The sequence below is a fragment of the Ostrinia furnacalis genome, unplaced genomic scaffold (genome assembly GCF_004193835.3).
Source record: "Ostrinia furnacalis isolate ACB-3 unplaced genomic scaffold, ASM419383v2 OfSCF1038, whole genome shotgun sequence".
Lineage (NCBI taxonomy): Eukaryota > Metazoa > Arthropoda > Insecta > Lepidoptera > Crambidae > Ostrinia > Ostrinia furnacalis.
In genome coordinates this window covers 16,432-30,297 of record NW_021131277.1, presented here as the reverse complement: position 1 = coordinate 30,297, position 13,866 = coordinate 16,432, and the positions used below count along the sequence as shown (strand labels likewise).

The 13,866-nt window shown below is 36.2% G+C and overlaps 1 protein-coding gene across 1 annotated transcript in view; it reads left to right on the top strand.

Annotated features, from left to right (window-relative positions):
* The window catches only part of LOC114350960 (uncharacterized), a gene marked incomplete at its 3' end in the record, with an annotated part of 41,224 nt that overhangs the window by 27,186 nt on the left and 172 nt on the right, over nucleotides 1-13,866 (top strand). The window contains exons 2-6 of the mRNA XM_028301966.1: nucleotides 1,511-1,677; nucleotides 4,851-5,034; nucleotides 9,170-9,309; nucleotides 12,973-13,195; nucleotides 13,693-13,827. Of these exons, the coding sequence (XP_028157767.1) occupies nucleotides 1,511-1,677; nucleotides 4,851-5,034; nucleotides 9,170-9,309; nucleotides 12,973-13,195; nucleotides 13,693-13,827 (849 nt within the window). The remainder of the gene's footprint in view (nucleotides 1-1,510; nucleotides 1,678-4,850; nucleotides 5,035-9,169; nucleotides 9,310-12,972; nucleotides 13,196-13,692; nucleotides 13,828-13,866) is intronic.

Below are 13,866 nucleotides of genomic sequence, written 5' to 3'. Positions count from 1 at the left end.
AATAAATGGTGCCTTATCCATAAAAATAAACTCGATGTTTATATAGTAGGTATTTGTAAATGTATCCTTCACAAAATCATCATATTGGATAAGAAGGGTTCTTCTCACAGAAGGCTTGTGCCCGCCTATTGTCTAATAATTCCTCCATTATCTATTTCTTTAAGTCAACATCTTTTGAAATATTTAGTACCTACTAAGGTTTTTAATGAACGATTAAAATAGGTAAAATGTAAATAAACTTGCATGATTCCTTTACTACTACATGCATCACCGGTCCTTGCTTAATGCACTCAAGCCAAAACTTTACAATGTAAACTCTAATTTATTGTAGCTCAGACTTATTCAATACATTTAAATTGTAAACTTAAACTAACCCGAAAACTGTCTGAATGTTATTTAAAGTTAGCACGTAGGTTCATTCATTTTGCTGAACTGCTTTGTATTTCCCACATTTGAGTTACACAGAGCTGGGTATTTTGTTTTTACACGATTTATTGTGTTCATTATACGTGTAATATCTTCTTTTATAATATACTTCCCTCTCACAATAAGATTTTAGTCACGTATGCCCGTAAAAATGCATCGCGGGAAAACTGTCGGCAATTTAAATGTTTAAAGGAATATACCCGCTGGATGCACTTTTATTTATTAAGACTCGAGACAAATTTATGATGTTGGCTTACACTCAAATGTACTTTGTTGATAAATTTTAAAAACGTTCCCGTAATTTTTTATTTGTGAGCGTTCTCTTGCACCTTTACGTCGGTTTGGATTCATTTCGCATGACATCAAATGTATTATTCAAAGTAGCGACCTGGTGAAGCAAAAAATCTCATAATATTAACCTAACAATAGAACAAAGATATTTTCAAAATTGCGTAGCTCTATCAAAAATAAATACATCTATTCACAGTGAAGTGCACGTATAGGCAGACGGGAATATATTATGTAGGTATTATATGTAGAAACATTTGATTTCCAAGTCGCATACGAATCCACATTCTCCGCCAATATACCTTTAACTCGATTATGTACCAGAATTTTAGGTATTGAAATTCGAATTTAGTTTTTATTCGAAATAGTCATCGTCAACTAGAATCGTTAGTCTTTTGTTGTAAACCATTTGAAATTCGAACTTCTGGCGTCGCCAGTCTTTTGTCTTAAACTCTAAATACTTAGGCCGAGTTGCACCACCCAACTTTGACTGTAACTATAACGATAACCGGTGCTTTTTGTATGGACTTTAACAGATTTTAACGTTTGTCAAAGTTAAAGTAAAATGGTGCAATCCAGCCTAGGGCTGAGTTGCACCACCTAACTTTGACCGTAACTATAACGATAACTGGTACTTTTTGTATGGGGTTTGACAGATTTCTAACGTTTGTCTAAGTTAAAGTAAAATGGTGCAATCCAGCCTTAGTGATGTTTGTAAACATCGTCAGTCTTTTGTCTCACGCTCCATCAGGGTTAATAAACAAGTGATTTAATCAGTTCTTCTCCTTGTCCCCAGCGATATGCTCGGCGCACGAGATCACCAAGCTGCAGGTGCCTCTGTTCGCCGACCCTCGCCGGCCAGCTGTGCTCAGCTGCCACTTCCAGATGGATGGCCAGAAGTTACATTCTGTGAAGTGGTACAGAGACATGAACGAGATATTTAGATACAACCCCTCCCAAAAGGTAATTATATTTATTTTAATTTTTATTACAATTTTAAGTGTAATTAACGCCCGTATTCACAAACATTACTATGAGGTCTCACAGTGCGCGTGGACGAACAGGGTGACTCACGAACCAATTCAACGCTGGCTACATCAGTATAGCAAGCATCGTTTTTTAATAGTGTGTTTCTGAATACCAATAAATGGGTTTTGTTAAAACACCACTTTGCGAAGTTCATGATGTTATAAGAATTTATTTTTTCTATAAAAAGTTTTCAGTCTGAATAAACGTCCTACGGACCTACTTAAAAAATAATATTCGTTTAGTAGGAATACCAATAAAAACCTGAATGAGCGCTGCCGCGCTGGTATTCGGAAATTCAATAGGTATTTTTAACATAAAAACGTATCAATAAGTCTCAAATGTGCTAATCCTATTTGTTGTGACCTCTCGAACGAATATTTTACCGATATAATCCATATAAAAACGATATTAAAAGCGCTGCCGAGAAGTCCTCACGATAAATACGGTTGATAAATAAATACGTTTTGAGTTTTACTTTAATGGGGAAACAGAATAATGTCCTTTTAATTCGACGTTTGTTTCGAAATATTGTTGTGAATTAAACTGTTTTAAAACTGGGTTAATACATGTTATTTTAAAACATACCATTAGGTAGACACCATGCTCTTTACTAGCACGAAAGAATGGCACTATTGAGCAATTGGTACTTGGTAGCATGTGTGTCAAAACAATTGCTAATTTAATAAGCAAGCATTCTCATTTCTTGTTCGAGCACACTTGTTTTAAGCATGCTGATACATTGACATTTTATGAGCTTTCGTATTCTATCATTATTATCATACTATTAAAACAATTTTGCTAAAAATGTCCTTATTAATAGGTATGTCATTACTACAAAATAACCTTATGAAATCAAACGTCAACACGTTTTAAATATCTTTGTTATAACTATTATACTCGTGGACTAAAGATCTTAGAACAATCCCAAAGTCACTTAAACTGCCAGTATCGGTTATTTGGACAATACTCTCTAGGGCAATACCCGAGTTGCGCAACTACTAAATGAATTTCTGGACTGTCCCGAAAACCACTTCTCAACAATATGATAAGTTTCATTTGAAATAATACCTCATAAAGTTGATAGGTCAAAATTAATTGGAAAAAACACCATGTGTAGAGTCCTTAAGGTTTAATTTATAAAACCAAGAAAATTCTTCATAATATTGGTAATAAGTTTGGGCACATCTCCATCTTCCATATTTGCCAGACTGCATGCTGCTTTCGGTATAAAATTCCCTTTAATTAATTTTAAAATTAAATTCCTATCATTTGCTCACTCACTGCACATCACAATTCCAGTCCAGTTATTGTGAGATCTAGGAATTTCATTAGTCGATTTTAACGGGAATTGTAGTGTAAATGCGACTTGAGTTCAGCATCGTCCCTGCGTCGCTCTCGAAATAAGAGAAAAAATATACAGATACAAAAGTGCCGGTATTTGGGTCACACGAAGCGTGGTCCGACTTTTAGTGTGTTCCTTTTCTCTGAGAACATCACAGAAGAATACGCATTTCCATTGCCAAAACAGACGTTTTTGATGGAGTTCATACTTTGGTTGGGAAATGCAAGGACATTGCGATGACTTATAAAACTATTTGAATAAAAATATGTGGGAAAATGGTGTTGAGTGGTAGGTATTTTAAGAAAAATTAGCACTAAACTAGAAAACTAGAATTTTAAGTTTAAGTCATTGTTTTATTTATCACTAGCGACCCGCCCCGGCTTCGCACGGGTGCTAAGTAGTACATGTAAACCTTCGTCTTGAATCACTCTACTTATTAAAAAAAAACACATCAAAATCCGTTGCGTAGTTTTAAGGATCTAAGCATACATAGCGACAGACAGGTTTTTTTTAATTTAAATTAGATGACAAAAGATGTCTAAAATTTTTAATTTAAATTAGATGGAAATGTAAACGACCCAGTTTTTAAACAATTGAACTCTTGCAATTTGGATATTTAATACATCCGTAGTCGAGTCCAAGTTTCATTAGATTAATCAAACATATTTTTCCCGTTCGGCAGGGCAAACCAGTCATAAATTTGACTGAAATATTTGAAGCAGCTGGTATTTCCACCTACCCACCATAACTTACACCACAATCTCGGTCACTGCAAGAGCTTGAAATTGCGTTTGACTCCATATTCTATTGAATGTGAACTATTCGTTGGCTTCTTGGAAATTCGAACAAGATTCGCTTTAGAATTTAAACTAGTGTTTACGTTACGTTAGAACCTTTGTCACCTTAACTATGTAGTTATAGATCGCTATAGGAATATCTATCTGTCTTCTTATAGTTGCCGATTTTAATATTTTCGCAAACTAAATTAATATTGACATCACTAAAATGGCAGTTCAACAATCTGTCTCCAAATTCACAAAATATTGACAATATCTTGTTCTTTACGCCTAGGGCATAGGGTCTGCCTGCACCATGATAAAATCTTATTGAAATGTTTCTCAATTTTAGACGATAACATACATCAAAATCTGTATATTAATAATGTACCTACCACGATAAAGTTTATCATGGCGCGCATCCTAGCCCGGCTGCAGGTCTGAAAAAGATTATTTACTTATTTATAACTGTCGCTTTGTCTAATAAATAAATTATTGTCTATGGTAATGATAAACAAATGTTTTTTTTCGTCCACATAACCTTCCCGAGGGCCCTGTGGAAATGTCTTTTATGACAAGTTAGTAATTAATTAGACAAGCCTACCAGCCACACCTACGAGTACGGTGTCTCAACGTCATCGATGTTGATTAAAAAACTAGCAATTTAGCAACTTCTGATTAATTAATACCGTAAACTTTGATTACCCAGTGTGTTTGGTTGTTCATTGCTAGTAATTGGGTAGTTGAGACCATTATGATTAAAAATACATAAAATATTAGATTATTTGAAAATTATAAATAACTTGAAAAAATCGAACTGCCTAAGGCGGGAACCTACCCAATTTTGCATTTTCGAAGACTATAAGAAAAAAAAGAGGATGCAGTCGTATAAACATAAAAAAAAAATACAATATTATATCACTGGTAGACTAGGTTGTTACCATAATATCATGTTATTATTGTTCTAATTCAAACGTTTTTGTCCCCAGCCTCCCATACGCCTGTACAACGTAACAGGCATCATGGTGCAAGGCGGGGAGTGCCAAGAGGACTCCTGCATGATGAAGGTCATGCCTGTACCTCTTGGCATCACAGCGACGTACACGTGTGAAGTGTCTACAGAAGGTCCCAAGTTCCAGATCGCTAGGAAGACGAAGCAAATGACTGTTCTTGGTGAGTTGTAGTTTCTAAATCATCGCCATCATTTCAGCCATAGGTCGTCCATTGCTGAACACAAGCCTTCCCCCAATGATTTCCATATTCACCGGCCCTGCATCCAACGCCTTTCTGGTGCCTTTGTGAGGTCCTCCTTGTGGGTGGACAACGCACGCTGCGCTTTTTGGTACGTGGCCCCCACTCCAGAACCTTGCTGCCCCTTGTTACTTTTGCGTAATTTCGAGAAGATTGAATCTTCGAATCCAACTCAGCATGTCAACCCAAAAGCTGCCCTTTTGGGATACTACACAACATCTTATCATCTAACATAAAAATAATAGCCATAGTTTTAAAAGGGGCTACTATGAAACAGCTGTAGAGTTAGAATACTGGCGATTGTAATTAACTCCTGTGACCTGTGACTGTAATTAACGAATTTTTAATTTAAACTTGTAAAAAAAGAACTTGTTGTTGATAAGGTCCTTTGTAAAACACTCTAGAAGAGTATTTAAGAAGAAGCATTATAAAATAGATTAGGAATGATTCTCTCAGTACAAGTCAAAAGTTTTATTTTTATTTACCACTAGCTGACCCGGCGAACTTTGTTCCGCCTTAATGGCAATAAATAAGCAGACTTTTTTTTAATTTCGAACGGGATAAAAAGTATCCTATGTCCTTCTCCTGGCTCTAAACTACCTCCCTGACAATTTTCAGCTAAATCGGTTCAGCCGTTCTTGAGTTATAAGTGGAGTAACTAACACGACTTTCTTTTATATATATAGATTCGTACAAAATAAAAAGCCGTTCCAAAGCCAAATTCTTAGATGATCTCTGTTCTAAAATTAAAAGCAAAATATTCTTCACTTCACATTCAAATATGAATTACCTGTAGGCACTCCGACGATCTCCTGAATATTCGGTTCTTGCTTCACGCCTGCAGCCGTCCAACAATATAAAGCAATTCGGTTCCCAACCGCTTAAATTTAAGGAGCACCCCCTTTATTATTTTACTTATGTTTTATTCATAAATGTACGAACAAGTATATTGTACATACAAGCGCGATACAAGAAAATAAATAAGCATGCTCTTTTGTTAGCGAGTCGAAACGAAAATAAAACAACCTATATAACCGTCGTTCCTCGGCAGCCTTTTGACGTCAAATGCTTTTAATTTGGATTAGTGCTGGAACTTTGACGGTGGTAATTCTGTACAGAAATTGGAATGGAGCGCTTATTTCCAGAGTTATTTCGAAATGTCACCGAACGTTTGGACGTAGCTGTAATATGATAGAAATACTAGCTTTTTCTCACGGCTTCGCCTGAGTGAAATTCAGTTTTGCCTCAGAAATACTGACATGTAATTTGGCCAATAAACTCAATTTCGTTGTAAATTATAGGTAATATGTTATTTTGACGTATAAACAATAATACTATCATCATGATCGTAATTTTTATCCATAAGACGTCCATTACTGAGCATAGGAATGATTTCCACAATGACTGGTTGATAGCAGCCTGCATCTAACGCCTTTATGAGGTCGTTGGTATACTCGTACCTTGAATAATACTTTCAAAATTAATCCAAATCCGTTCTGTACTTTTAGCGTGAAAAAGCTAAATCCATACATCCTCACAAACTTTCACATGTATACATTAGTAGGATGTCACCGATTTGGACGTAGCTGGAATATGACATAGAATGTACACGCAGCGTTTTATCGCAGGTGTGCAGATAATACAAAAAGTGAACGTACGTGACATGCCACATGATGTAACATAGCAAACACTCGCCACTCGTATGGAGGACAGCTCGAAAATGCAAGCTGGCACTGGATACCAAAACACATCGCATTTTTATGTCAAATATTGTTAAAGGCAACGTTGTACATCTTATAAAGTCCTACGATTATCAGATTATTTGTCTTGTACTTGTGATGACTACTTGGACACTCGGTAAAACTAATGTTTTATAGAAGTTGATGGTCATCACACAAATAGTTACCTAATAATGTAAGTAAAAGGGTACTTAGTTAATTAAAGAGCCTTATCTTTTTTCTACAAAACATAAGATCAACTTACTTTATTACAATCTAAAGGACTACATACAAAATAATATTTTCCGTAGGCCGTCCGCTCAACGTGTTAATAAAGATCCAAGGTAACTTTTTTCGGCTGTCACTTTTTTAGTGCGCGACGTGCGATTATTCTACAAAGTTCACCTTTTCAAAGACGCACGTGACTATTTTGCATTCTTGTCCTATGTACGCAAAACTTATTTCAGACTGAATAAAGTGCTCTAAATGACAGGTCGATTATATAAACTTACAATAGGCCTAATACATATATTACTAAAAGTAAGTACGCCTAGTGACTATTCTACGTGAAGACAATGAGAGTCCAATGTTGCGTTGCTTAACATTTATGTTTTTCGTCTTATGCTACGATCATGAAATGTGTCATATTGAAGGTTGAATGACGAAAATATTAAAAACTTTCATTTAAACCCGAAAGAGAAAACGAAGTTCGGATTAGTAATTTCAGTTAATTTTTCCCCTTTCCCATACTTATATTAGTACTATACTTAGTATAATATTGGGTAAGTACTAATACACTTACTTAGGCCCCAGCCAAACCAGTAACAAATCGAAAAATACGTTCCTAACGAGAACTAGGCGTGTACGAACTTCAGACCATAATTTGAGTTAATTTTTGCCTGTTCCCTTACTTAAACAGTACTTAGACCCCATCTAAGCCAGTGACAAATCGATTATCAACTTCGGCACGGTACGCCGTCCTAATCTAAGTTTATCACTGACTTGCTAGTTGAATTATAACAGCGGACTGATAAAGATAAGTCCCAGTGGTATTAAGTGACTAAAGTGCTTCGGTATCGTACTCCGTGAATACGTCTAAATGCAATTAAAACTTTGTTCGACTGAACAATTGTTATATCGTGGGGACGTAAACGTTAATAAAGTAAACATAAATCGCGGTGAAGTTGGATAATGGTCAAATCTTTCCTCCCTAAATAAAACGATTTAGGGAGGAAAGATTTGAGTGAATAAAGTATTGAAAAATATAGTCCTGTAATCGTACTTAAAGACAAGTAAATATAAACGGTACCTATGAGATAGATAAAATCACACATTAAATATTTTCCATTAGGGGGAAAATTTCCCATACTCGCCACGATTGGCAGGCGGGTTGGCGAAGACATCACAAAGGTACCAACCGGGCAACATGGAAAGCATTGGGGGAGACCTATATTCTGCAGTGGATGTCTTATGGCTGAGATGATGATGATAACACATTGAATCTAAAAAAAGATACATTATTATTTTTGCGATACCATAGTTAGTTTGTTGCAAAAACACAACAGTTTAGTTGCAAATTAACCCCTGTTACAGTATACTATAAGATACAAAATGTCATTGTCTGACCGTGGGCACATCATAGTAGATGGTAGAAAATATAAATATAGCTAAGCACAATAAGTCTAGGTCAAATAAAAAAATATACGTTTCATACACTCTATTGAATTCTGCTATATTAATGTTATGTGCCTGTCATTGTCAGTTCCAACTCTACATTTTCATTTGTTTAAATTATTCATTGCGACAGGTCACAATATTCTGGAGTGATTATACCTAGATACCGCTGTCATTGTAAAGTGTGTTCTAATAGAGTAATATTAGAGTTCTACTTCTTAGTAGATTAGTTCTAGTTCTTTAGTTTTCGATGATTTTTAAACAAAAAGAACAGCGAACCTGCGGGGCTTCTCCGAAACACTGTTTTCGTATTTTCGGGTCTATCTGTCACCATCCCTCATACTAGCATCTTGCTTTGCGTAAAAGAGATGCCATACAGATGCCAGAAATTCGTAGACCACACTCGGCCTCGTCGGCACGCGCACCGACGATCGCCAAACGGCTAGAGTACCTTCTGTACTAGCCACTTTGCCCGGTGAAGCTGGAAAAGCTCTTCAAGCTACCAGCGCGCGTCCCTTAAAAAAAACCCTACTGATGCGACTCATCTACAGAATTCAATCACAAATTAGAATTATTAGACTAGTAACAATGTGCAAATTGGCAATATCACTTGTTACCCTAATAGGATCTTGTATTGGTAATGTATTCATCAATCTTGCCCGCAGCCATGCCAGACCTGGACCCGGTAATCACGGGCGCCCCGAAGGAGCTGAAGCCGGGAGAGCAGATTTTCTTGAATTGCACTTCGGATTACTCGCTGCCGGCGGCTGAAATCAATTGGTACATCGATGATGTGTTACAAAAGGTATGTATGAGACAAGTTAATTGATCAGTGACGCCTTAATTCATAAGATATTTATAAGAAACTCTCCATGTTAGCCCTGAAAACCGAGTGTTCAATCGTCTGTAGAATTATTTTTAGTAGGTTAGAAATCATGCCATACAAAATCTATGGGATGGTTTCAATTTCAAAAATTAGCCTATTGTTGGTCCTCCTACAGTGTTATTTTCACTTGAGACTCTAATCTACTATCTTTTCTAACCCTAGACAGATTTTGATCAATATAAAAAAAAATCAGAAAATGCCATTATGTAGTAAATTTTATAGGATTATTTTACGCATAAAAACCATAAATTTCACGCCAATTGACGTAACTTACGTAACTTTAGCTAGATATGTGTAATTCGGAAAATACCTTTTGTCCAGAATAATAAAAGCTCTATAATTACCGAACTAAAGTCTCTACCATCGCAAAGGCTTTCGTAGCATTATAGAGCTTCGCTTTTATAGCTTTTGCACGCCTAGTAATGAACATTCAGGATAGTTTCCTTATTTAGAATTTTAATAAATTGCATAATATCTATACTTATAATAAATCTGTAGAGAGGTCAATTCTGTACATGAAATATATTTTCAAAATAACTATCAGGGGGTGATAAAACATTTGTATGAAAAAATCTAAACCGCGTAAGATAGATGAAGGGGTAAAACGAGATCCACGCGTACGAAGTCGCGGGCGGCCGCTAGTTACGTAATAATGACAATGTTTGCGTGAAAATTCTATTAGCATTCTTATTTCTTTGCAAAAAGTCTTAATGTTTTTTAGGCTTAGAATATTTTATTTTACTCGCAACTCCGTTCACGTTTCGTTTCATTTTTGAAGCAGGTAAATAATGAATAAAATGTTGTCTTTTTTATATTTCGATAAAATCGTTTAATTCTAAACCATATCATGACTCTCCCCTACTACATGTACAATTGCGTCACAAACTCAGGACATAATACCTCTAAGGATAATGGCTAATCTTGCCTACCCAGTTTGTATTCCCCCAGCCTAATTCTCGCGGTGCCGACAATGCACTCGCGTCTCCCATCTCATGCTAGTAATTGAATACAGGATTCCAATTTGCCTGGATTACTATTCATTAGTGTGATTGAATCAGCTAAATGGCATTCCATTTTCTCATCCAAAGCTCCTCAGCTAGACGCCATTCACCAAAATGTACAGAAATACCAAATAAAAATAAAATACGGCAAGATTTTCTGGGCAACTACACAGAACATTTAAATTGATGTTGCGAGTTTAAAGCACTCATATTATCGGATAATTAAGGTCTTCGTATAAACACGGGAATGGACGGACGATATTGGGTTATGCAATTTCAATGGACGGCTTAAATGCTGTTGGATACTCGGCTTAATCTTAATTACTTACATATTGAACATTCATCCCAACTAATATTATAAATGCGAAAGTAACTCTGTCTGTCTGTCTGTCTGTCTGTTACGCTTTCCCGCTTAAACCTCGCAACCGATTTTGATGAAATTTGGCATAGAGATAGTTTGAGTCCCGGGAAAGAACATAGGATAGTTTTTATCCCGTTTTTTGAAACAGGGACGCGCGCGATAAAGTTTTTCTGTGACAGACAAAAATCCACGCGGGCGAAGCCGCGGGCGGAAAGCTAGTATCATATCATAAACGTTTATTGTAATTTGATTAAAACATTTTGCATTCAGTCTGACATTCAAATGTTTTACACACTTATAAATTACGTTACGTATTTACTTAACTATTGCGTTAGTGTGCTTGTCACGTCTTGTCAGATTTGACACCATCATTGCCATTTGACAGCTCTAGGCAACAATCAGCGAGTAGTTGAAACCAAAATCGTTCGTAAATCGTGCATTTCAAACGAATTGACATTAAATCATCAATATCTACTCTAATCTAGACGTTCGTATTTAACTTCGTGATATATGTCGTCCCGACTTTGGTCGTAGCTAATGTTCTTTAAGAAAGTTATAACAATGTCGGTATTTTGATATATAACGTGAATAGTTTGGCCGCCGCCTTTGTGCTGGGTACGTTTGCTTTGTTTGCCATTAGTACTTTCATTGTTAAACGACTTTAAGCAGTGGAGGTTCTCTTTAAATCTTCCCTAATGGCCTTTTAAAACACCCGGTATATTTCGCCAAAATACCTCTCCTTTATTCCTCTTCCTACACCTTAAAATATTTACGCGTAATTGCAGTTTGCTTGAAGATCCTGTACACTTAGGGTGATATTTTGGGGTTAATGTTGTGACATTCATACAGCTAAGTATATAGGGTGTTTATGACAGAGGAAAAGTCCTTGAAGCTATGTAATCAGATGCTTTAGACTAACAATGGAAAGTCACCAATAGTATAATTTTAACTTTAATGTTTACAACAATAAATTGCTAGACTACTAAAACATTTTTTTCTAGCTCTGAACTAAACAGAATTTGTATACAAAATACAGCATAAATTGTATTAATTTGTTATTAATATTATAAGTTAGTAAAGGAGTTTGTAAAATAATACGAGCAAAGTCAATTTTATTAATTTAATTTCATAACAATAAGAACATCAAAATGGAAAGCATTTTTTTCATTTACCTGATACAAATTTAATCACTGATAAGCAAAGTTGTTAATTTCCTGCAGTTAATTAATACTTAAAGAAAATTGGCATTTTACAGGCTTCTAAAAATAAAAGGAACGAGCACATTTAACGCAACCATTATTATGGAAACAATGGTTTCTAAGATGATGGAAAGTTAAGTGAATAATGTTTTATTGGGTGCTTTTAATTTTTTATGAGTTTCAAAAGTACTATCACAGCACACTGTTCTAATTGAATAGCAAAAGTCGCTCTTATGTGTCAAGAAATATAGTCGTTGATTTTGTTAGTACGAGTAGTAGTAGTGCAAGTACGAGTATTCATATCAGTCAAACTAAAACAATTTGACTGCAAAATAATGGAAACTCTCCCTTGCATCTAGTTATTAGGTAAATAACAGATCCTTTGTGTAAACAAAACAGTTTCAATGATTAGCGCTGTCCTTGTGTCCTTTGTCATTTTCAAGTAAAATTAATATCCCTGTGTTTTATTTTTTGAGCAGAAATAGGTAGAGAAGCAAAACTCAATAATGAAGAGTCTTTATGCTCATTCAAACACGGCCACTCCTCTGAAAAGTTATTAAAATTGGTACATAGAGGTTAACAAAGGACTGGCAACGTCCATGGAAAATATTTAATTATTTCCGTAGGTATCTAAAAGCGGGCCTTTTTAGTCTTGCATAGTTGGACAAAGTTGCGCAAAAATGCAAAATAGACAGACACAGAGGGTTTTTCATCCAGTTTTGATACATTGTGTTTAGTAGAACTATGTGGTGCAATAAATGTCTATTAGTTACATTAAGTGGGGGTGGNGGGGGTGGGGGGGGGGGGGGGCGGGGGCATTCATGGCGCGTGCTCAGAGTACGCTCTTTTGATTTCAAAATGGCGTCATTTCTTATTATTCTTCTCCTTTCCAGCCAGAATCGTGGCAGAAGACAGAGCTGAGCCTCTCCGTAGCGGGGGTGAGGCGGTCATGGCGCGTGCTCAGAGTACGCTCGTTTGATTTCAAAAAGGCGTCATTACTTATTCTTTTTCTCCCTTCCAGCCAGAACCATGGCAGAAGACCGAGCTGAGTCCCTCCCTAGCGGGGGGGCTGAGGCGATCATGGCGCGTGCTCAGAGTGCGCGTGCCCACCACTGCTAGCGGTGCTTTACGCGTCAAGTGCGAAGCGAAAATGGTCGTCGCGCCTCCGGTGATACGAGACGTGGTCGCGATCATCACCGTGCACTCGCAGACGCAAATGTCGAAATACGTTACGAGTAATAAAGGTCAGTTTGGACATTTTTTTTTCGTTTTTGTTTATGTAGTTCTAAGGTGCATGTTCTTAGGATAAAATTTTCTTTCGTGATATTTTTAAATCACTCAAAAATCCTAAAAAATACTTAGTATTAATATTCTTATGCCCGTTTTCACCGTCAATCCCTATTTTTTAAGTGACCCCTATGAAAACGAAATGCCCTGATAAGTGTTACCATAGGGGTCACTTAAGACTTAGGGATTGATGGTGAAAACGGGCATTAGATCACTCAGAGCAGAAGTTCTAGTAGGTAATCACAAAATAACCTTTTGGAAATGTTAGAGCACAATAAGTTAGAGATTAATGCCCTTATCTTTAAGAACCTAATTAAACTTGAACAATACATAAACGTAATTAAACAAGTTTCTTGCTCTTGATTTAACAATACTTCATTAGCTTATGCCCGCGGCTTCGCTCGCGCGCTCAATACTATTAGTTGTTTTACTTTAATTTGAATTTTAACATCAGTATTTCAGCATAGCTACTTATCTGTAAATGAACCTGACGACCTCAGTGATTTAGACATAAAGAAAATCGTAATCAAAATTAGTTTGTCAGCTGACTCTTTGATTAAGGGCCTCGAAGCGTTGAACTCTACAAAAGGTATTATTTAATCACTTATTTTTGTTTCAAACACTGTTT